At 46.0% G+C, this 22,946-nt stretch overlaps 1 protein-coding gene across 1 annotated transcript in view; it reads left to right on the top strand.

The window, feature by feature from the left end:
• The first annotated feature begins 1,183 nt into the window (after positions 1–1,183).
• PLPP3 (phospholipid phosphatase 3) overlaps positions 1,184–22,946 on the top strand; it is a 41,323-nt gene continuing 19,560 nt past the window's right edge. Inside the window, exons 1-3 of the mRNA XM_024756221.1 lie at positions 1,184–1,360; positions 15,495–15,775; positions 16,181–16,238. Of these exons, the coding sequence (XP_024611989.1) occupies positions 1,184–1,360; positions 15,495–15,775; positions 16,181–16,238 (516 nt within the window). The remainder of the gene's footprint in view (positions 1,361–15,494; positions 15,776–16,180; positions 16,239–22,946) is intronic.

The following is a 22,946-nucleotide window of genomic DNA, read 5'->3' as shown; positions in this document are numbered from 1 at the left end:
TTGGGGCTAGGTATTGAATTTGGATATAGGGGAGGAAGTGTCTTTCCAGCCTAAAGAAGACCATGAACCAAGACAGAGGCTCTGTGTCCTGTTTTGTTGGAGGGTGTATCAAGGTTCAGGTCGTGGGGAACTCTGGAGGTCATACTTAGGGATGTCATCTTGTCCTGTGCAATGGGGAAACATTGAAGAAGCTTGAGCGTGGCCATGACATACTTACGGTCAGGAAGCAGACTGGTGGATGTGGGTAAGAGGCACAGAAAGCCAGGAGACCAATTTGGAAGCTGCCGCCGTGTCCAAGAAAGAGATATTGTGGGCCTTCACTTTTTGCTTCAGGCTTATGAGGGCCTTTCCTGGCAGGTGATGGAATCCATTTTCCATGACCTTTAAGAGAATGGCATCTGAGCTGGACATTGATAAACTAGCAGCAGCTGCAAGAGTGCCTCGGTACCCCTGATGCCCTTGGGCTCTGCTCCAGGTCTGTAGGCAGGAGGGCACAGCTCAGCTCTGCTCAGTCTTGTCAAAGACTCTTTGAACAGTGAAAGAAAAGCACTGGAAATGGCATTCACTAAGCAGCTACTATGTGCTAACACTGTACTAGGAGTTTTATGTGCTTTGTTTCCTATTCCCCTTTAGTCATCACCACAGTTCATTTGTGGGGAAACTGAGGCTCGGGAAGATGGAGAGAGAACCAGAAGTCACATTGCTAGGAAGTGGTGGATCTGGGGTGCAAATTCAGGTTGTCTGATTCCAGAGTCTTCAGAATTCCAAGCCACAAAGTCTTGGGATGAGCTTCTCAAGGGGGAAATGATTGACTTAAGAGAGGAAGGCACTTGGAGGCATCATTAGATTTGGGGCTTTGTTAGGAATAATTACAAATCGGGCTTTGATTTTTAGCAGGATGCTGTAGAGCAGTGGAAAAGCTCCTGCCCTGCCACTTCCACCGCCTCCCTCTGTGCTCTTGGACAAGGCAAGAGGATCACACCACACCCTTCTTAGTGGCAACTAAAGGAGGAAAGGGGGTGCATGTAGAGAAGGCTCTCTGTAGGCTGTAGATCAAATGCAAGGAATTAACATTGCCGTCGATGTTGTTATCTGGGTTGGTCTTTGCTGTAGGTCATTCTTCTTTGGCCTCCTCGCACTGATGTTTTTCCCTCTCTCTTGTTTTTTTCTGGTATATTCGATGATGGTTCCATCTGGACCAGCGGGCCTGCCCTTCATCATCATTGAGACAAGCACCATCAAGCCTTACCACCGGGGGTTTTACTGCAATGACGAGAGCATCAAGTACCCGCTGAAAACCGGTGAGACAATCAATGATGCTGTGCTCTGCGCCGTGGGGATTGTCATCGCCATCCTCGCGGTAAGCGCCCAGACCGCCGTGTGCAAAGCCCATCGTGGACTGTCCGAGCTAGTATAGGTTTGGAAGATCAAGTAGAATTTCATTTGATTAACACTGTTTCATGCAGTTAATACTATTACTATAAGTATTTTAAAATACTAAATATATATTTATATATATACTATAAGTATTATAAAAGTATGCTAAGCAAACTTCTACAATGCTTTGCATACCTTATCCTTACAACAATCTAACAAAGTCTAGATATCGTTCTTATCTTTCTTCTACAAATTAAGAAGCTGAGGTCCGCAGAGTAAAAATAATTTGTCCAAGGTCACTTAGTTAATGAGTGGTTGAGCTGGGATTTCAACCTATTGTCCCTTACCCCAGAGTCTGAGCTCTTAGCCACTGTGCTATAAATCTGAGCCCCAGAGGACGGGGGTAATACCTTACCAAATATCTCAGGCCTTTTCTGTGTTCTTTCCACACTCTCGTGGTGCTGCTTTGACAGTGGTAACACCACTGACATTCTCTGGCATATTGTTTAATTCTCTTATCCAGGGACTGTAGTGTCAAAGTGAAAATAGAATGAGACTTGCAATCCAGGGACCTAGGTTCTAGACCTGGCCCTCCACTGCCAAGCTGTACGTCTTTAGAATCTCGTTCCAGTGCTGTACGTCTTTAAAATCAGGGGTGACCATCTTGCTTCAAAACTTTGCAGTCAGAAGTAAAAGAGATCATGAATATTGAAGTCACTGGCAAACTCTTAATTTCCGGCCAGGTTGCTCATACACCAGTGTAAAATCTAGACTTACGTCCAGATCTTCCCTTAGAGGATGAAGCCCTCATTGAAGATGCCAGAATGTGCCACCGACTTGACAAGGTCCAGAATTACTTTGAGCAATGGTAGCCTCATGGGAATCAGGGTATGGTCTATCTGGGCTTTACTTGGTCACTGCCCTGTTTCAGATGTGTCCATTTAGGGCAGGGGAGAGGGAGAATAACTGAGGGTGTTCCAGTCTTATCATTTGTAGTTCATACATTTTCACAGCCATCCATTCCACACCTCCAATACTTTCTAAATTTTTTCTTTGTCCTTGAACTTTAGCCAAATGGGCAAAGGGATAGGCATCACATCCACCAAGATCGAAAATCTTTGTTTCAAATCCTTGAGCCATCTTTGTGTTCATCCTAGCCTGGAAGCTTATCTTTGGCCTGTAACAGCAAGCCAAGAAGGAAGGAGTTAATATTAAGAACACTGCATGTGAAATAAGGGCTTAGTATCCTCCTCATTCAAATGGAAGATCAGAAGCTTAGAGGGATTCAGTGACATGCTCAAAGTGTAAAGCAAGTAAAAATTCAAGCCTAAACCTGGCTATTCCCAAACCCTCTGTCCATCTTGCAGGCTTGATTTAGGCTTGGAGGTTGGCTGTCCTATCCAAGTGCTCAGTGGGATGGGCAGTTAGCGACTGTTGCCTTCTCTGCATCAAATGCAAGCTGCTGATGGTCATGGAGCACAGTGCATGAAGTTTTTCTTTTGACTTCCCCACTCTGGGGGTTTGTGATAACTTTGAGACCCCTGTTTGTTTTTTAATAACATTGTAAACGAGGCGCGCAATCGACAGTTTGACATTGGGGAGGGGGCAGGGAGGCTAGTAGAATTCTTTCCAGCCTTTAGAAGAAAAACAGTCCATTTGGCAACTGCAGTAGTTTCTTAAAGGTGGACTAAGGATCTTTGTGTTCAAAAGCTGAGAAATATGAAATCTAATTTTACTCTTTGCTCCAAATTAACAGTGCGGGGTTGAGTTCTCTGGGAAGAATGGCTTTGCCTGGAAAAAGCGTTCGAATACTTAATACAGTATCTTGTGCTAAGGTTTGAACAGGTGTCTTTTGACACTTGGAGGCTCCGTTAATTGAATGCTTTTAGAAGCCGACTCTAACCCGGGAGGGCTTGAGATAAGAATAGCACAGTGACAGGGATGTTCTGTGATCTTCGTACTCTTTACGTGCGATTATCAGTGGCATGCCTAGTGGGCTGCTCCTAGACGTGGCGCCCTGGAGAGAGACACTCCTCAGAGGCCTTGGGCCCCTCTGGCTGCGTGAATTAGGTGAATCGCTGGTTCTTCTAGGCCTCGTTTTCCTCGTCTGTAAAATGAGAGTGTTCTTTGACTTCACTCCTGGGGATCGCTGTGGGACTCAAATGCCATCCCTTCCGTGGGTACATGCTCGGCTGCAGTGGGCTGGGTGGACCCAGCGTGCTCAAGTGGCTTCTTTGAGGTCCACGTGTCTCTTCCATCCTTCCTTCCTCAAGCGAAATTCCTGGTCAGCAGCTCTTTCCCTGCTGTTTGCCAAGAGCCCCTTCTTCCTCACGAGATGCTAGTGTTTCTAAGAAAAATCTGCTTTGAAGAGCTTAGCTGTGGCTGGCCTCTCTCCTCATGTCACGTGGATGTTTTAATTAAAATTCTCCCTGACCTCCCAGGTTTCCTGGAAATGGTCACGTGCTGTGGCCTTGGTTATATAGGATGGGCGGCAGCGATGTTTCCTTCTCCCACACAGGGTTAGCAAAATAGGTTTGGTGGGGCTTCCCTCTGGTTCTGAAAAAGGCCAGCCAAGCAAATGCGGTAATAATTGGTGTCCTTTGTCAGGGGCTACTGTTGTGCCATGGAAACCTGAGACCGTGTTCAAGCCTTTTGCCCTCGTAGAAACCCCGCCACCCTGACACGAGGTTTTCTGGTGTCTCAGTTTCTCATGGGGTTAAAGTCGTAAGCGCTGGTTCATCCCTGAGCTCCTCTGCTATGGAACGTGTAGCAAATTAATGAACCTCACTGCACTTCAGTGGGATCATCTGTGAAATGGACATTATATGTCTACTTATGAAAGTTTTCAGAAATAAATGAGCTAAAGTATGGAAAGTCACTTAGGGCCCGACACAAGCGGTATAGTAGGTAAATGTTCACTATTTTTATTGTAAATGAGTGAACAGTCAAAAAGTCGTGAAGTGACTTAGCCAAGACCTTATGCCCGGTATAAGTGGAATCAGGAAATGACTTCCAGCCTTTGCACTCGTCACATCTCCCGCTCTTTCCTTGTAGTTTATTCGTCAGAAACCGGGGCTCTTGACTCTCGTTCCAGTGCTCTTTGCAAGAAAACTTTTACCTCCTGGTCCAGCTGCCCCTGCATTTCAGCTGGAGGCATGTGTGAGAGGTGGGCTCCTAATGAGGTCTGCTTGCCTGCTCACCTGCCATTAAGGACCGGAGCACTCAGGGGAAAAAGGAAAAGCAAAGACCTCGGAGGAAAAGTGACTAATTCCCATTCATATGTATTCTCAGTTCTGGAAAAGCTATACGACTAGAATTCAACAACGATAGCACTCTCTCCCACTGTGACTGGCCAGAGAGCCTGGCTGGCCCCGGCCAGAATCTGCTTCTGATCAGAGGGCGTGAATGACAGTCAGGGAGGGTGGAGGGGGTACCCAGAGCTGGAAATCTAATCATCCTGCTACTTGCTGCCCCGGTCTCCTCCCACCGAATGTCAGGTTTGTTTAAAACAACACGAGAAGCCTTTACTGATTAGGATGCCCTTGTTCCAGTCTGAGTCCCCACAACAAAGGAATCGCATGCCAGTGGGGTTTAGAGTGTGGTTTAGAGATGCACGAATCAGAAGTTATAGAGAAAGCAGACACCTTTCTATGGCAGGAGATGTGGAAAAATCTAGTCATTTTGACCTCTTTTTCAGATGTATCGCAGATTCTGGAATTATAGCATAATAGGAATTCCTTCTAAATCCACAAGGCAGTGGTTCCTATCCCTGCCTTGTAAGGGTTTAATGACTCTACAGCAGTGAGATCAGGAGCGAAAGCAGTACATATCATTTCCTATCTAGCCTTCTCTCGATTTGCCTTGTACCGCGCTGTGAAGAGAATTACGGGCAAAGATCTTAATATGGAAAAATGCTTAATATTCTTTTTAAATAAACATGAGCTCAGTGCTTGCCTTGGTCAGACCCTGAAAGGGGTTTAATAAAGATTCTTAATATCTAGCAGTTGAAGCATGATGAATGCCAAGTGAATCCCCTTCTCCCTCTGGCCGTAAAAGCACTACTTTTCCTCAGATCCCATTGATTTTGACCTCTGTCATGACATTCCTAACTAGAGAAAAAGCTCAGGCTTTGGCATCTTCTGATTGAGGTTCACGGCCTACCTTCTGAGCTTATCCATTCTGTGACTTGTCCGTCAACTTCGAGCAATCCATTGACCCCTTTGGAAAAGAGCTATACCTTCCTTTACTGTAAATTGGTGACAGGAGTTCACCAACTCCATAGGCTAGTTCTGGGAGTCAAATCAAGTGACATTATGTGTGTCGTCAGTGAGAATCAGCCTTTTCTTTTCTGTAGTGTCGTACCGTAGCCTTTGTACTGTGCATACAAAGTAACCTTCGTACGCATATTCTTTCACTTGTACTTGGTAGTGATTCTAGGGGGTAGATTGGTACAGCTAAGGCAACTGGGAATCAAGATATGAAGTGACTTTCCCATAACTAAGGAGCGGCGGGGCCAGACCAGTAGTCCTCTGGATCCTAAGGCGAGGCTTTTAAGAAAAATAACGACACCACTGCTACCTTCTAAAGGCTGCTTCCCCTTCCACAATTACTTATCAAGCCCCCAGGGCGTGGCAGGTGCTGGGGATGCAGTGTTGAACCTCTCAGCCCAACAATCTGTGTGTTGTCTCTTGTCGCTAAACTTCCAGAAGCTGCCCCATCTCAAGCAGACGAATAGCACCTTCAATACACATCGCCTTGTAATGTGTCCACATCTTGTCTCCCAGCTAGATAATAGGCTCCTGCAAGGCAGGGATCAGGTCTTTTCCTCCTGCACATGGTAAGTACTAAATAAACACCAAGCAAATATCACCTCTTCTCCAGGAAGCATCCCTTGGCTGCCTCCTCCCCCGACCTTCCAAAGGTCCCAGAGGTCCCCGGGCCCACCGCTATCGTTGCAGTCACTGCTGAACTGTCATGTCTGTTTGATTGTCTATTTCCTCGTTATCCTGCTAGCTGCATCACGGTAGGGACTGGTCTGATTTGATTTTGTATTGCTAGTGCAAGGCACAGACTTGGGTGCTCAATATACATGTTTGTAAAAATCACAGAGGAGGTCATGCATTTTGGGCAGAAACTCACAAGCATTAGGCCAAAAGATGTCAGAGGACCTAGGAAGCAGGGACAAGTGTCCTGTTTATCTCCCTAAAATCTTTTCTGTGGTCCCTGATGCACGTGGGGGCCTGCTCTCTACCATATGCACATTTCTAGCTGGAGAGACAAGAAGAAGAGCTTATAGCTCCGAGACTTGTTTATTCAGGATCAGGCTTCAGTTTGCCCACATCTGGACTTCATTACTTCCTCCCCACCCCCCCATCTCCCTTTATCTGAGAGAGCACTGCCAAGAAAACAAGGTTCCCCAAGATTGCTTCCTCATTAAAGGTTAGTCGAGTCTTCAACTCTGAAAAACATGAAGTCGAGCTGGCCCAGTGGTGCCTTGGTGGGAGACCCAGTTCCCCAGTTTACAATCCACTACATCTGTGCAATTACCAAGACCACCAACAGAGAGTGGCCGTGTTAATCCTTCAACTGTGTCATCCCGGATCAGACAGCTACAGAGTTCTTCTGAGACCTTCTTACCCCTGGGGGTGCGGTGGGGGGAGGGGCCCTATTTGCAATGTAACAAACACAGGCATGGAGGTTAGGATTTAGGTTTCTCCCTTTCCCCTCCACACCCCACACTCTGCAGAAATTCTTCCTTAGTTACTATCACTCTTAAGGGTTCAGGTTTATTTGGAATATGTATCGAATATGAAGGTGGTGATATTCTCCACTTTAAGTGATAACGCTCAGGGGGCTGGGAAATCTGTTTGCGTGAGTTAGATTATTTACCCCATTTTACAAATGAGGGAAGGTCCTGAGGCTTACAAGGGGGATGTGGCTAGTGTGAGGTTACTCTGCTTAATGAATGGGGAGCAGGAATGAAAACCCAGGTCTGTCTGGCTTCAGAGCCGGGCGTGTGAACTGACATTGAAGACCCCCTCAGTGCTAGGGGCTATGCAGAGTGTTCTTTATTTAGTGAGCTAGAAAATCTTTAGTTCCTGGTGTAGAGAGCTCAATGTATAGAGGAAGACGAAACATCTAGAGCACCGGGCAGATGACTGCCCGAGATTGACAGTGTGGGATGGTGTTTTGTAGCGAGTGGTTTGTGCAGAATCTCTGGGTGAGACCTTCCTTAGAACAAGCAGGCAGCTTCTAGGCTTCCTCTTGGCCTAGAAGCTGATAGACAAGACATAGATACTGTCCTTGGAGCTTATGGTATAAAGGGGAAGCAGGGCAAGTACAAGACTGACTGTACCATTAGATCCTCAAGGAGACTAAAGAATTGGTCTGAGAACTAGAAGAGCGTCAGGGGTGTGCAGGGTGGGTGGGCCCCAGAGAGGTGAGAGCTTTAAGGACAAAACAGGCCAAATGCTATAGATGGTCTAAGGTGTAAATAAAGTGCTATGGGAGTTGAGAGGAAGATCACTGAGGGTTGTTTTCATTGGTGAAGGCTTCATCATCATCCTCCTTCATGGAACACTTGTCCCATTTAATATCACAACAACCCTTGAGCTCTTGGTACTGTCATCATATCATCCCCCTTTGTACACATAAGAGGGCTGAGAGTCATAGAGCTCAGTTGTCCAAGACTCCTGAGTAAAAGAGCCCAAACTCTAACCCAGTGCACTAGTCGGCACTTGAGCTCTACTTTGAAGCAGAGGCGAGACTTTCATCAGAGATCCTGATACTCCAGGCAGAGGGGATGGCTTCACCATGACCGAAACAATAGGGTGTTTTCAAGAGTAGTCGAGCCAGACCCGTTTGGCTGGAGAACTAGAGTGTAAGGGAGTAGACAAAGATAAAGTAGGAAGAGATAACTGCAAGACTGTGAAACTCCTTGAGTGCTGAGGAGTTTTTACTCCAGTTAATTGCCTAGAGATTGATGAAAGTATTTTCAGCCTACTGGGCCAATTTTCCAGCCAAGGTTAAGGATGAGGCCTGAACCACAGTGGTGGTAATACAAGGGGAAGAGAGAAACAAGAATGGATGTGAGACACCTTGCAGACGTGAGATGAACAGAATTTGATGACAGTGGGGTAAAGGAGACAGAGGGGTCTAAGATTTCCTGTCTTTGCAGTTCTATGTTTGGTGGCATCTTGAGTAGAAATGAAGGGAAGAGAAGTGAGGTTTGGGGCAGAAGTTGCAATGAGTGTGCCTTGGTCAGGTTGACTTGCTGATAACATCGGTTTGATAACTAACTAGTTGGATGATTTGGCAGAAGATTGGAACAAGACTGATAGGGGTAAATGGTAAGCTGAAACTAGAGAGAGAAAGGTGCCCTTTTGAAGGTCATCTTCACAGAGGTAATCATTGAAGCTATTGGAGCAGCTGAGATCACAGTGAAAAGGCAAGGATACAACCCTAGGAAGACCTACCTTTACCTGGTAGAACCCAAAAGTGGAGCTACTGGAAGAAGAAGGGTGTTTGAGAAATAGGAAGAAAAGCACAGTGGTGATATTAAGGACGTTAGGAAATTCAAGGTCAAAAGGAACGAGAGGTAGGCAATAGGCAACGTTACAGAGAGAACAGTCGGGAGACTCTTGCATGGATAGGCAGAGCTGGTCATCTAGGAGACACATGGCCGTGAGTCCCTGACTTTGGAAAATACGATGCTTCACGCTTCAAACTGCCTGCCTTGTAAAGCTTGTGGGCTTAGGGCAGCCACTACTGATTTCAACCATTCATAGCTTCTGTGGTGACCTCTCTCTGGCTTCTTTGCTGTCCATTATTCTAGATATTGGAGTTTTGACCTACCCATAAAGCCCAGAATCTCCACCGGTGGCCTCGGACAGCTTTAGGTTCCCATTGCCTTTCCCGATTTGTCAGGTGCTGATCTCCTGCCAAGAGGTTGAAGACAACCTAGTGGGAGAAGAATGGGATATTAAATTTCTCATCAGTTATTTCTCGTCACGAAAGATACTGCATTTTATTGTGGTAGATGGAGCATTCAGCTCAAAGAAAGCACAGCTACATGTATCTCCATCCTTAGAAGCAGGACCCAGATACGTTACATTTTTCCTTTCCCTTGGGACTGAGAAATAATGTGAAGAAAAGGATTCTCCATTATTCTCCATCATTTAATGTTTGTTGAATGAATGAATCTCTTCTGGACTGAGAGAAGTTCATTAATCCACAGAGCTGAGATGTGAAGGGGGAGCTTGGTGCTCTGTGGCTGGCAGGGATCTAGACGTGCACGTGCCTGACAGGGTTACATGACCTTCCCAGGTGCTCAAGGAACGTCTGTCCCCCTGGAGACATCCATCCTGCCACCACCTGCTAGGGCTTCTAAGAGAAAGCTAGCTTGACGCCATTGGACAGAACACGGGAGGCCCAGGCTGCAGCGACAGCCCTGCCACTGCCCGTTGCCTTGTACCTGAGGGTGATTCAATGGCCTCTCTGGCCTTCGTCATACTCATAAAGTATGGATAATAATTTAGTAATCCATAGGGTGTTGTGAGAAGCAGATAACAGTGGATAGGGAAATGTTTTGTAAGCCATAACAGGCTGTGCAGATGTTATCATTCAAGCAGATCAGAATATAGGGAAGTTTGTCCTTCGAACTCAGCAGGGGAAGAAGATGAGTTCTCAGGCTCTGAAAGAAGGATTGTTGGGACACTGTGTGCAAAAGTCTTTTCTTGGGAAAATCTATAGAGGGGACTGTTGTAAATAGCCCTCGCTGCCTGGGATTTTAGACTTCCCTTCTGCTTTGTTCCCCTGAAAGAGACATCCTAGATAAAATGGTCAAAACCAACATCTCCACACCCATATTTTCTGGTTCTACCCTGGAGGGGTGGTACTTCCACATTCTTTAGTGTGGAATGTTCCTTTCCAAGGGTCTCTTAGAACTATCTTGGAAAAGATGTCTTGTATAAAAGTACAGGCATTTCCTACAGATATTGCCGGTTCGGTTGCAGATCATTGCAATAAAGTGAATATTGCAACAAAGCGAGTCACACGAAATTTTGTTTCCCCAGTGCATGTAAAAGTTATGTTTACACTAAACCGTAGTCTATTAAGTGTGCAATCGTATTATCTCTAAAAATCAATGTATATGCCTGAATTAAAAAGCACTTTATTGCTAAAAAAATGCTGACAATCATCTGAGGCTTGCGGGAATCATAAGCTTTTTGCAATGGTAACAGTAAAGACCGCTGAACACAGATCACAATAACAGATATACTAGTAATGAAATAATTATGAAATAATGAAAAAATTGGAAATATTACGAGTATCACCAAAACGTAACACACAGAGACACGAATTGAGCAAATGCTGCTGGAAAAATGGTGCCGATAGACTTGCTTAACGCAGGGCTGCCACAAACCTTCAGTTTGTAAAAAACAACAACAACAAAACAAACAACAAAAAAAACCTCACAATATCTGCAAAGCACAATAAAATGAGGTATGCCTGTGTTAAGTTTTTGTTTCTCTTTTTTCCAAGGGCAGAAAAAAAGAACAATGTTTGCATGGCTCTTCTGCTAGGTGCTAGGCATTTGATATACCACCTTCTTTTTTTTGTGTGTGTGTGGTACTCAGGCCTCTCACTGTTGTGGCTTCTCCCATTGTGGAGCACAGGCTCAGCGGCCATGGCTCACGGGCCCAGCCGCTCCGCGGCATGTGGGATCTTCCCGTACCGGGGCACGAACCTGTGTCCCCTGCATCGTCGGGCGGACTCTCAACCACTGTGCCACCAGGGAAGCCCCTGATATACCACCTTCTTGAATCCCCTGGCAATCCTGTCAGGTAGAGATTACTCTTTTTTTTTTTGAACTTTTTAAAAAAAAATTTATTTTATATTGGAGCACAGTTGATTAGCAATGTTGTGTTAGTTTTAGGTGTACAGCAAAGTGATTCAGTTATTCATATACATGTATCTATTCTTTTACAAATTCTTTTCACATTTAGGTTATTACAGAATATTGAGCAGAGTTCCCTGTGCTATACAGTAGGTCCTTGTTGGCTATCTATTTTAACTATAGTAGTGTGTACATGGCAAGATATTACTCTTATTTCATAGACAAGGAGACCTAAGCCCAGAGAGGTGAAGTCACTTATCTAGGTCCAAGGTAAGAGATGGGATTCAGACCAAGGTTTTTCTGGCTCCACAGTCAGTGCTTCTTTCACCACCATGTGCTCTCTTCTTTCCAAAATGTCTCTCCTAATGTTTCTCCAAATTTCCCCTCTGGAACAGTTCAATATTTGTGAATTTGTGGCCAGTTGAGCTCTTGTACATCAGAAAAGACAGGAAGAGGAGCTGTCTGAGAGTTGGAGACTCCCTCCCTCCAGACTGCGGCCATTCTCGGGCAAGGACTGATTGACTGATCCCTTTCTCTCCACTCATAGCTTAATTGCAATGCTTTCCCACTTTATTAGTTTCCAGATTCTGTGCCAAGTGCTTTAAAAGGCAGGTAGGGGAGAATTCTTCTCTGCTCGCTGGCAGCCTGCCATCACCCCCCCGAATCTGTTGCTTGCTGTTTCAGAAAGGGATCCACATTGAAGGCATTTTTCTCAGCCGTGAAATTTACATATCATAACCTTGCTGACTGAAGCAGAAATGAGGGCTCCAGGGGCAGGAGTATGGGCCCGAGTGGGGACAGAGCCTTTGCAGGGGGGAGAGGGAGGGGGAGGGAAGGGCTTATTTTATTACCCGGGAATAAAAACATTGTGAGTAATGAATAAAGTCCGAAAGCAGTAAATCTGGAACTCCAGAGTTACGTGTGTAACGTGTTGGAGAACAATTTAAGCCCTCGCCTCTTCTGCAGAAGCGAGGTATTTGGGTAGCCCGAATTTCATTAAATGGTCTTTTAAGGGTTAGGATTACAAGAAGCCAAACCCGGCTGGTTCATAATGATGATTTATGGCTGTGTTGTCGACTCCCCGACCCTTCTGTACAAGGGGATGGAGAAAATACATAATTTGTTGCTCATTAACTCCAAGATCTGTCAGGGCTGCCCCAGAAGCCATGTGGTCCTGGAGTCATGTGTCTGCTAAATGGCTTCAGCCTGGTCCTGTCCTCGAAAATACGCAGTTGCCATTCTACAGTGGAAATTGTTTTTAATAACAATAGAAATAATAAAATGATCTCGATGTATTTCTTCTGTGTGTCTTTCAACTTGAGAGTCAGAATAACTGGGCTCTGTTCTTAACACTGTAAGCTTACTAGCCTCACGTCCTTCAGATAAGTCATTATTTCTCAGTGCCTTAGTATTCCCACCTGTAAACTGGGTGTATTGTCTTCACAGGTTGCAGATTAAATGAAACTGTAGGTTGCTAAAGAAACATAAAAGATTGCTAGTATTATTAAGGTTGTTACTGGGAATTTGAGGGGCCATCACATATTCTCTTTTTCATCTTCCCATGAGAGGAGGAAGCGTTTTAATTAGCAGCTTGCTATTTGCAAGTCTGTGGCACTGAAAACTGCAGTTTTAGAATGAAGGGATGTTAGAGCTGAAAACAGTCCTTGAGGTGTAATCAAACCCTTTCTCCCTAAGATGGCTGACGCAGAGAGGTGACTCCCCTGAGATTCATCAATAAAATGATGTAAGAGATGCTGATACGCAGTGGGAACCCACATGTTCTTTTTCAGCATCAGATAGGAAATCACGCTCAGGCCATGCAGATTTAGAAACAGTTTCTTAATCTGTGGCAGTGGATGGCTCAAGGAACTCAGGAGCAATCCAAGGGCAGGGATCATTCATGGGGCTTTGGTTCTGCTCCTTGCCTGTGGTGTCATCTCCAGGGAAGGGTATACCGTTCCTCTGCTACTGCTTATTACCTTTGTTTGGTTGGGAGGCTACTGGCGGAGGTGGCACAGGAGAGCTGGGAATAAATGTCTTTGCCGTTATGAAGGAATGAATCACGGAGTCTCGTGCCCTCGTTTTGCAAATGGAGAAACTAACTTATCCCAAGTCACTCAGTGAGTAGGGACTCGAGCCCTGGCCCCTTGACTCCTAGTTTAGTGCTTTTCCCCCCCATGTCTAACGTCACGTGGGCATGATTTATAAATAAAGAAGAATAAGAAAGAGAGAACATGATGGTGGTAACAAACATCTGGAATGTGTTAGCCTGTAAGGTTACATAGGGTAAAAGTATAAACAGGTTCAAAAGGGGAATTAGACCATGAATGGTAGGAAAGAATGCTGGGTGGAGGGTTAGAACACCTGGGTCTAATCTTTAGATGTGAGTTAATTTGGACCTCGGTTTCTTCCGTATATAATGGAGCCTTTCAGTTATGACCGGCTAGGCTTCTCAGATTTTAATCTCTGCAGCATGTTGTCAAAGGACTCTTAGTAATGTTTAGATGACATTTCCAATTTTGCAATAAAGCAACTGTGAGGACCACCATCCTGCTCCCTTTCATTCATTTGTTCCTTCATCTGATCGTCCTAAGTGGCTACGCCAGGATGCCAGACCAGACTGGCCTTTGATCAGCTCTCTCTAATATAGAGTCATATGATCTAGGAAACTCAATATGATCTAGGAAACCAAAGGGTAGCACTTAGAAATATCAAGTATTTGTAAACACAGAATCACTGTATAAATGTTAGCGGTGCTGGTAGCTGTTGTCACGACTGCACCTGCTCGCCCCTGGGCCCAGCTGGAATTTCGTGGCCATCCTCCCCCGAGACTTGGGAGCCCTGGACTTGGATCAGATCCCTAGCCTCGATGCCTTCCCTAGCTGTAAAAGAATGACGGGACACTTTGAGAAGGACTGCCCGGATGTGTCAATCTATTGCTTCCCTTGTGGTTGTGAACATGTTCTCTGTTCCCTGAAAGGGCAAGTGTGTCTCATCAGTGTGGCCTAACCCCATGAGGAAGTGTGAAAGGGACTTTGTGGTGAGTGGTGAGTTGAACATCGCTGTCCCTGGACTCTGGTTGCATCCAGGAAGTGGCCAGGGCTGTGCCGTGGAGTTAAGACAAGGGCAGCAGGCTGTGTGGTGGTACATCACCGGCGCAGAACTGGTCCTCGGCCGTGTAGGCAGCAGAGGCGTTTTGAGTCAGCTGCCCACCCCCCGTTCTTAATGTAAAACCCGACAGTTTTGGTTAAGGTGCTTTCCCTCCCCGAGCCTCAGTCCACCTCCTGGTGGTCCTGAGGAGTTCATAAAATAAAGTGTATAAAAAATAAATACTGGTATGCAATAGATAATCAATAGTTGGTGGCCCTTTTCTTTTTCTTTTTTTTTTTTTCTCTTTAAAGTAGTGATAAATCGCCCCTGAGCATTAAGGAGTAGGCACTGTGGGATGGAGGAAGGGTATGATCTGAAGGGCCTTGTATAAAAGTTTCTTGGTTTGTAGGCCAGTGTTCTTTTCATCATGCGCTACTTCTAAAGAGTAAAATGAAAGAATCACTTTCTATGACCCAACAGGGCATTTCCCATCCATGTTACCACCTTTCCAGCAGTGACTGCAGAGATTTAAGTTATTTCAGAAGGACGCCAGGTAGGTGGCAGAGCCTGGATTCAAACCCAGGACTGGGTCTGGGGGCATTCGCCCTTTCCCACAGAAACCTTGGCCGTGGCTCGACATGGCACAGATTGAGGCCCGGTGTAAAGTTAGATCATTGCTGGTGATCCTTTACTCCAAATCCCAGAATCCGGAAATTTGTTTAGGCCCTCAGACCATGACCTTGATTCTTCAATAGCTAAGTCATTATTTGTCTCTCTCTTTGTTTTAAAATATATGCGTGTGTGTGTATAATATACTTTTATATATTATGTATTTTTATATATTATATATTTGCATATAAATAATTCAACTGCATATTTTTCTTGTCACAAAAATACTATATGGCCATGTAGAACTTTTTAAAACAAGGAAAAAATGACTGTGTTAGCACATTAATCTTTTCTCCTGTGCATATTTATGTCTGTATACTTCTTAAATAGAAAATTGGGATGTTCTAGATTATAACTTGGAGTTATGTACTGAATATCTCTTATGTCAGTAGATATCCTTTACGCCTCACTTTTGTTGATGGGTCTTGATACTGCCTAACCCCCATCCATTGTCTTTCAGATCATCACAGGGGAATTCTACCGCATCTATTACCTGAAGGAGAAGTCCCGGTCCACGATTCAGAATCCCTATGTGGCAGCCCTCTATAAGCAAGTGGGCTGCTTCCTCTTTGGCTGTGCCATCAGCCAGTCCTTCACAGACATTGCCAAAGTCTCCATAGGGCGCCTGCGTCCTCACTTCTTGAACGTCTGCAACCCTGATTTCAGTCAAATCAACTGCTCCGAGGGCTACATTCAAAACTACAAATGCAGAGGCGACGACAGCAAAGTCCAGGAAGCCAGGTGAGACCCCACCTCCCGTGGCACTGTGTCCATGCCTTTGCTGTAGGCAGTTCAGTGAGCACCTACTTAGTAGGGTACCAAGTTCAGAGCTGGGCCCTGGTTTAGATGGGTGAATAAAGCAGAGTCCACATTCTTAAGGAACTCACAGTCAGATGATTGAGACAGATAGTAAATAAACAGTTGCAATAGAGCATTGCTAAGTCCATTGGTTCATTCTTTCTTTCTTTGTTTCGTTTATTCACACATTCATGGGTGCCTGCTAGGTTCCAGGCAAACCACTACCAAGGATGCAAAAATGAACAAGGCAGTGCTGCTTTCGGGGTCACTGTCTAGGGAGGGAAGATGCACAGACATGTACCGGGGATATGAATACGGCCCTTACACTGCCCTCTCTTGCTCTTACAGGAGGTCCTTCTTCTCTGGCCACGCCTCCTTCTCCATGTACACCATGCTGTATTTGGTGGTAAGTACTTTGATTCCAGTGGAGTCCAGCCCCAGCTTCAATCCTGTCTGTGCAAAGAGCCATCAGAATTGTTAGGGACAGACTTCACTGAGAAATCTTTGAAAAAGAAGTTAGATAGAAGAATTAGCTTCTATTCTGAGCTCTGCCACTGAGTTAGCAGAAGTTGTTTCACTTTCCAGACTTTTCCCATGTTTCAAATAAAAATAATATTTACCATGGCTGCTTGATAAGGATTGAGCACCCATTTTGGAATGATTAAGTGATAAAGACACTTGTATAACATTTTATGGTAATAAGCACCGTTTTCTGAAAATCCATGAACTCAGTTGATCCTTTCAGAAGCCTTATGTTATAAGTAATATTATCTCTACTGTGGGAAAGAATTACTCAGTAAGTCTTAGAGAATTAAAGCAAACTGCCAAAGTTTACGTAGACACCAGAACTATCGCTCAAATCCATGCCTTGTGCTCGAATTCCTCGTAATGTTCTCCGTGCCATTCCTCCCCCACCCTCTACTGATGGAAGGGCTTTCAAAATCATTATGTGACTACAGAGTGATTTTGAGTTTTACAGAATCCTTCTGCATCCCTGAGCACATGTGACCTCATAATAGCACAGTGAAGTAGGAAATCCTTGGCCCCATTGCTCAGATCCAGAGACCAAGGCCCAGAGAGGATCAGTAGTGTGTTGGAGGACCTTCAGATAGTGGTAGAGCCATGGTCTGAGGTCCCCTGTTGCCCTCGCCATGCCATGCTTCCTGGAGATGCCAGGATGGTGCAGGTGAAGCGCCTTGCTCCCCTCCAGCTGCCACACAGACAGACAGCCGCTGGTCTGTTTCTTTTTGTCAATTAAATATGGTCCCACTGCCGTTCCTTTCCCCTTGAATGAGTTCCGTGTGCCAAAGAACTTCCTGCTTTTGGCTGCTTTGATGGAGTTCAGAGCGAGAAGGCGCTGAAAGGTCAGATGTAGCTCAGAGGAGCATAAGCTGTTTGGAAAAAGAACATTTTGATTTCAACTTATTTGAAAAGCATAATTAGGAGTTGGAAAATCAACAGAGAGGTTTTTTTTGTTTTGTTTTGTTTTTTCCCCCGAATCCTTTCCAAGTCTGGAGGCCTCCAGGCTTCCTGTTACCTAGGATACAGCGCTAAGAGGTAGGCCCCAACCTCTAAAAACATTAAATGTGGATTTTAAAAATTCATGGAGAGCACTTCCCACCATTCTTCATTTTTTGTTGTTGTTTTAGTTTTTGCTTTGCTCTTAGGAAGGACAATTTAGCAGCAATATTTTGTTTCCTGTTCCATTTATATTTTACCCAGGGCTGGAAGCAATTTTACAAAATATAATTCAGTGTTTTGTAAAGTAAAAGTGCTGACAGGTTTCTGGTACCTTCTAGGTGCCAGGCACTGTGTCGCACTCAAGCTATACCTTTCGATTCTCTCAATAACCCGGTGAGATGTGTTTTTTGTTTTTTGTTTTTTTGGCGGTATGTGGGCCTCTCACTGTTGTGGCCTCTCCCGTTGCGGAGCACAGGCTCCGGACGCGCAGGCTCAGCGGCCATGGCTCACGGGCCCAGCTGCTCCGCGGCATGTGGGATCTTCCCAGACCGGGGCACGAACCCGTGTCCCCTGCATCGGCAGGCGGACTCTCAACCGCTGCGCCACCAGGGAAGCCCATGAGATGCGTTTTGATTACACTGTTTTCAGTTTCAAACAAACAAACAAACCTGAATCTAAGAGGTATTTGAAGGCTGGTCCTCATGACCCCAGCATCGTTGTATGTTCTTTTCATTGTGCTGCATGACAAAAAATAAGGCCAAACAAACCTCTGCAGGATAGACTTACAGAATATAAGCTCCAACCCTAATTTCAATGTCGCTTGAAGGTGACCTGCCTTTCTTCAGATCTGCTTTAATGGGTGAGATGCCCCCCTCCCCCCAGCACCCATCACCTCCTGGAAGCTATGATCATAGCAAGAGCTCTCTGTGGGGGTGATGGGTGAGGAGTAGATTGTGATTGAATGTTTATTTGCATCTTTGAGGGAGGAAAAAATTATAGTGCCTTTATATTCCAGGAAGGAAGGAAGGAAGGGAGGGAGGGAGGGGAGGACGAAAGAAGAAAGAAGACAGCCTCCTTAATCCTTCATCTCTGAAGCATATTTTTACACACACTCCCCCGTGCACACACCGCACACTCTTCAGAGCTCTTGCGAACATACATTCACAACTCACAGACACCCACATATACAACGTGCAAACACAGGGCTCTCCTGTTAGCTCGAAGATTATCTTGTCTTAAAACAACCTCTGCAGGTAAGGGCTAAGAAGTAAGGACAGTGCCCTTCACCAGGGCTCCTTTTTATGTGATATTACACAGAAATCTCAACTCTTTGAAAGTCCAATTTGCAAAGCTTTCTAAAGGAATTTTGAAGAACACCGTTGCCTCCTGTCTGGGGAAGTGGGAAATCCTGCAGTCCATCAGAGAAGCCCCTAGACTCCTCCGACAGGGCTTTTATATTGGGCTGCAGGAAGTGCCGGAGCAGCACTTGGCCTCCCACAGAGCCCCGTGGGCTTTTATGAAGGCAGCCTGTGATCCACAGCTTCTCTGGAGCCTTGGGGAGAAGCCCGTTTGAACCAGCTGGGCATGGCATTGACAATGTTTGCCTTTAGAGTCGGACAGACCTGGGTGACTCTGGCCATGCCAATTACTAGCTGTGGAACCGGGAGTTGATTACTTAGGTTTTCGAACCTCAGTATACTCATCTGTCAAGGGGAGACAATTGTGTCTGTTTTTGCAGAGTTGTTGCCAGTTTTCTTCTCTGGGCCCTGCTTTCCCCATCCGTCAAATGTAAGAGTGGAATTAGAAGGTGTCTTCTGATTCTCAATCTCTGTGGTTCTATTTAAAAGCAGTTTGGACTACGTGCTGAAAGAGAAGATGGGAGGCACTCAGAGACAGTTTTGCCCAGATTTCCACGGAGTTCAGAGAGTGGCGGACCAGAAGCGCCAGCCATCCCTTCACCAGGCCTTTCAGTTCCAGCCACCATCTAGAGCCTCCCGTGGCTTTGGAGGGCGCTCCATATTAGGTTTTGATTTGTAAAATGGATAGCTTGGAAAAACCATGCTCCAAACACCAAATTATCTCTGGGCATGGAAGCTTAAGGATGAGGTTAAGGCCTGTCAGAGATTAATGCAAATTCTAATCAGAGAAATCCCGCAGCCTATATAAACATAAACAGTGCTTCCTACCCTTGAGCCCTGGTCTGAACTCCAGAGGACCACATCTGGATTGGCCCCGCGCCTCCATGGTCAGGGATTGAGGATGGCCTGGCTGTCTGGATAAAATGGCAACACAGGAGCCAGGCACCAATTCACATAGCACACCTGGAGTTACCTCTGTTGTACCAGGCATGCTGCTGCCTTCTGGGGCTGCTAGATGAATCAGACATGGGCCCTGCCCTCAAGGAGCTCACCTATGCTTTCAACGTTCATCATTCAGCATGTATTTAGTGAGTAGCTATTATGCACCAAGCCCCATGCCAGGGGTGGGGATATAGCGATTGGCAAGGCATGGGCATGGCCCTTGGGGAGTTCAGTCTAGAGGAACAGGTGGACAGTAACGATAGTCTGGTCCATGCTACAGGAGGGCCCGGGGTGTATAGGTTATTATGGAAGCTCAGAATTGTGGCACCCTGGCTAAGCTGGAGTGGAGAGCAGAAGCCGGGGAAGGCTTCCCTTAGGTAGTCACGGGATGGTGGGAGGGTTGGAAGGACTGCCAGGTGCACAGGTGGAAAGGAGGATGGTGATGTGGGATCTGCAGGCGTTCAGTTGAGTAGGGCTTTGATGGCTGGTAGGAAGCAGGGCGTGGAGGGTGCAGTGAGAGCTGAGAAGACCCTGGGGGTCGTCAGCCCCGGCTCCTCCTTTTGCAACTCAGATCAGGCAACAGCAAGTTTGAGTGAGCCCTTTCCTGGACTGCCGAGCTCCTCTCCTGGGAATTGCACCTCGCCCCTCCCCTTCCTCAGGACACTTTGTCAGAGGAGCCTTCCCTGGACGCCCCCTCCTATACTCCCTAACTCCCTTTGCAGCCTTATTTTTTCCCCCAATTTCTCACCATCTGACATACTCTGTGTATCTCCACCAGATAAATTATAAGCTTCATGAAGGAGAGGTTTTTGGTCTCTTGATTCACTGCTGTTTCTCACTTCCCAGTGTCTGATACTTAAGTATGCAATGAATGATGAACGAATGAACGGATGGATGGATGGATGAAGGATGGATGGATGGATGGATGGATGAATCCCGCGTCTTTTGACACTCCCAGGCCGTGCTCCTTTTCCATTCCAATCAGAACTTTGTTCATCTCCTCATCACTGACTTGATAGATCACAAAGGGCCTGTGTGATGTAGGGAAGGCCTTTGCTGCCTCTTTGCTGAACTGTTTACCTTTGGACTCTTCACTGTGGTGCCCGTGAATACTGTTGATGTGTCAGAGGGTTTGTTGGGTACCAGGGAAGTGGCTGTGCTCTGATAGCCATGTTCTCTGGCCTCTGGTTGTTAGTCATTGAGCTTTTGTTCAACATGTTTAGAATCCTGGAGCAGTGGGGTCTGGTATGCCCACAACACATGCCCACAGATCCTGGGAGTGTCTGGTGAAACCCCTTCCGGGAACAAGATTGTTGTTTCCAAGGGGGGATAAACCACAGCACCAGATGTTTTTCCTCTTCTTCCTGCCTGCCTCATCCATCCATCCATCCATCCATCCATCCATCCATCCAGCAGTTTCTGAGTACCTGTTCTATGCCAGACCTTGTGTGAGCACCTGGGGACACCAAAAGAGCTCACATTTTGTGAGGAAAGCCTGAAAAATATTTAAATAGTTGCAAATCAGTTGGCTAAGTTCTCTGATAGTGGTGGACTGAGGGATTGGAGCCCGGAGGAAAGGACTATTAACTCTGCTCTGAGTCAGTTTACAGGCTCTCCTGAGCTTAAGATCTGGTAAGAGACTCTTCTATTCTAACTCTTACAAAAGCTATACACCTGTGTTTGAGACGTGCGTGCTATAAAAGTGTGTGACAGGTGAATTAGAGGAGCCTGAAGTTCCATATGTCCCATTCGGGTTGTCCTTTAGTCCATGACGCCTGTATAGTCCCCTCAGATTGCTTCTCCAGAGACAGAAGTCCAATACAAAAGACCAATACTTGACATGCAAAGCACTAATTCCCTAAGGAAGCCAGGTGGTTCTGTGGTTACAGCATGGACTTAAAAGAGGCAAATCTTACTCAATGGAAATCATGGCCCATTGTTACCTTGAGCAGGTGACATGGCCTCTCTTGGCCTTGCTTTCTTCATCTGTAAAATGGGCACAATGGTGTCTGCCTACCAGGATGGTTGTAACAATTGCAGGGGATATAATTTAAAGCACTTCGCTCGGTGTCGAAGAGCTCAGCAAACCAGTAGTTTCTTTTTCTCCCCCTGATAGTGGCAGAAAACAAGATCCGATTCCCTTCTAAAGGAGGAGAAAAGTCAACTAAAAACTCCTCTTTGTCCTGAACGTAGTTGAATAACTTCCCAGTTCTGCACCACGTAGAGTCACCAGGCACGTGAACCTGAGCCATGGAGGAGATGGGAGAAGGGAGAAAGTTTCTCCCATGGGTGTCAGCGATCTTGGACAGACTTCCAGGAAGAAAGAGGGCAGGGACAGTGGAAGGACAAAAGCCTCCTTCTCACTCTTAGCAGAGAGCTCCCAAGAGCAATGGAAATGAAGCCAGAGGACAGTACAGACCTGTTTCACCAGTATGCAAATTGTGTAATGAAACACAAATGACTTAGCAAGACCCAGTGAAACTCACCCCAGTCTGACTTGCTGGTTCAGCCCCAAGCTGGCTTGAACTCAGCCAGATCTTTCTAAGGAGGTTTTGTTAGAATTCCACAGGATCCCAGTTTTGAAGCTCAGACCAGGAAGAAGAGAGCTCCATTTCTGGAGTGAGTTCTGTGTGCCGAGGACTTTCATATACATCGGGGGGCGGTGGGGGGGACAGACATACACCTTTCTATTGTAAACTCCATATCTACAATCAGCAGTTTTATTTTAGCAACTGGAAGAAAAATCTTAGTCCCAGAAAGGGATTGAAAGATTATATTCTTTTTTTGTGTGAAGGAACTTGTTTTATTCATGTCTGTGTCTTTCACAGTTTTGAACAGAATAGATGCTCACAGTATTTTTTTTTAAGTGAACGAATCTCCTTATGTGACATATGGGAAAGCAGAAATCCAGAGACGCAGAGTGCCTTGTCCAGGGTCGGACAGCTGGTGTGTAGCAGAGAAAAGATTCAAATCCAGTTGCTCTGTTTGCAAGTCAGGCACTTTCTGTGGCATTGCACTGACACACAGGAAGTGGATTCTCTGAACACAGAGACCTTCACACAGGTGGGGAATTGAAGACAGAGAGGACAGGACCTCAGGGCTGCAGATGGCCAGAAGAGGTCCAGCTGTGCTCACCCCTTTCTTAACCACCCGTTTCAGGGTGCCTGGGACTTTGCTGAAGCCCCTGCAGGAGCTTTGATTCTGGGAGAGGCTCCTTGCTATTTGGTCTAGGACAGGGCATTACATCCTTGGGGCCACAAGGTTTGACTCCCTCTCCTGAGTAAGGGTTACCTGCCCCCTGTGGAGTGGGAATGAATGGAGCCTCCTGACCCACATAGTATCCCCAGGTCAGG

The sequence above is a fragment of the Neophocaena asiaeorientalis genome, unplaced genomic scaffold (genome assembly GCF_003031525.2).
Source record: "Neophocaena asiaeorientalis asiaeorientalis breed wild unplaced genomic scaffold, Neophocaena_asiaeorientalis_V1.1 scaffold205, whole genome shotgun sequence".
NCBI classification, from domain to species: Eukaryota; Metazoa; Chordata; class Mammalia; order Artiodactyla; family Phocoenidae; genus Neophocaena; species Neophocaena asiaeorientalis.
This window is presented reverse-complemented; position numbering and strand designations above follow the sequence as displayed.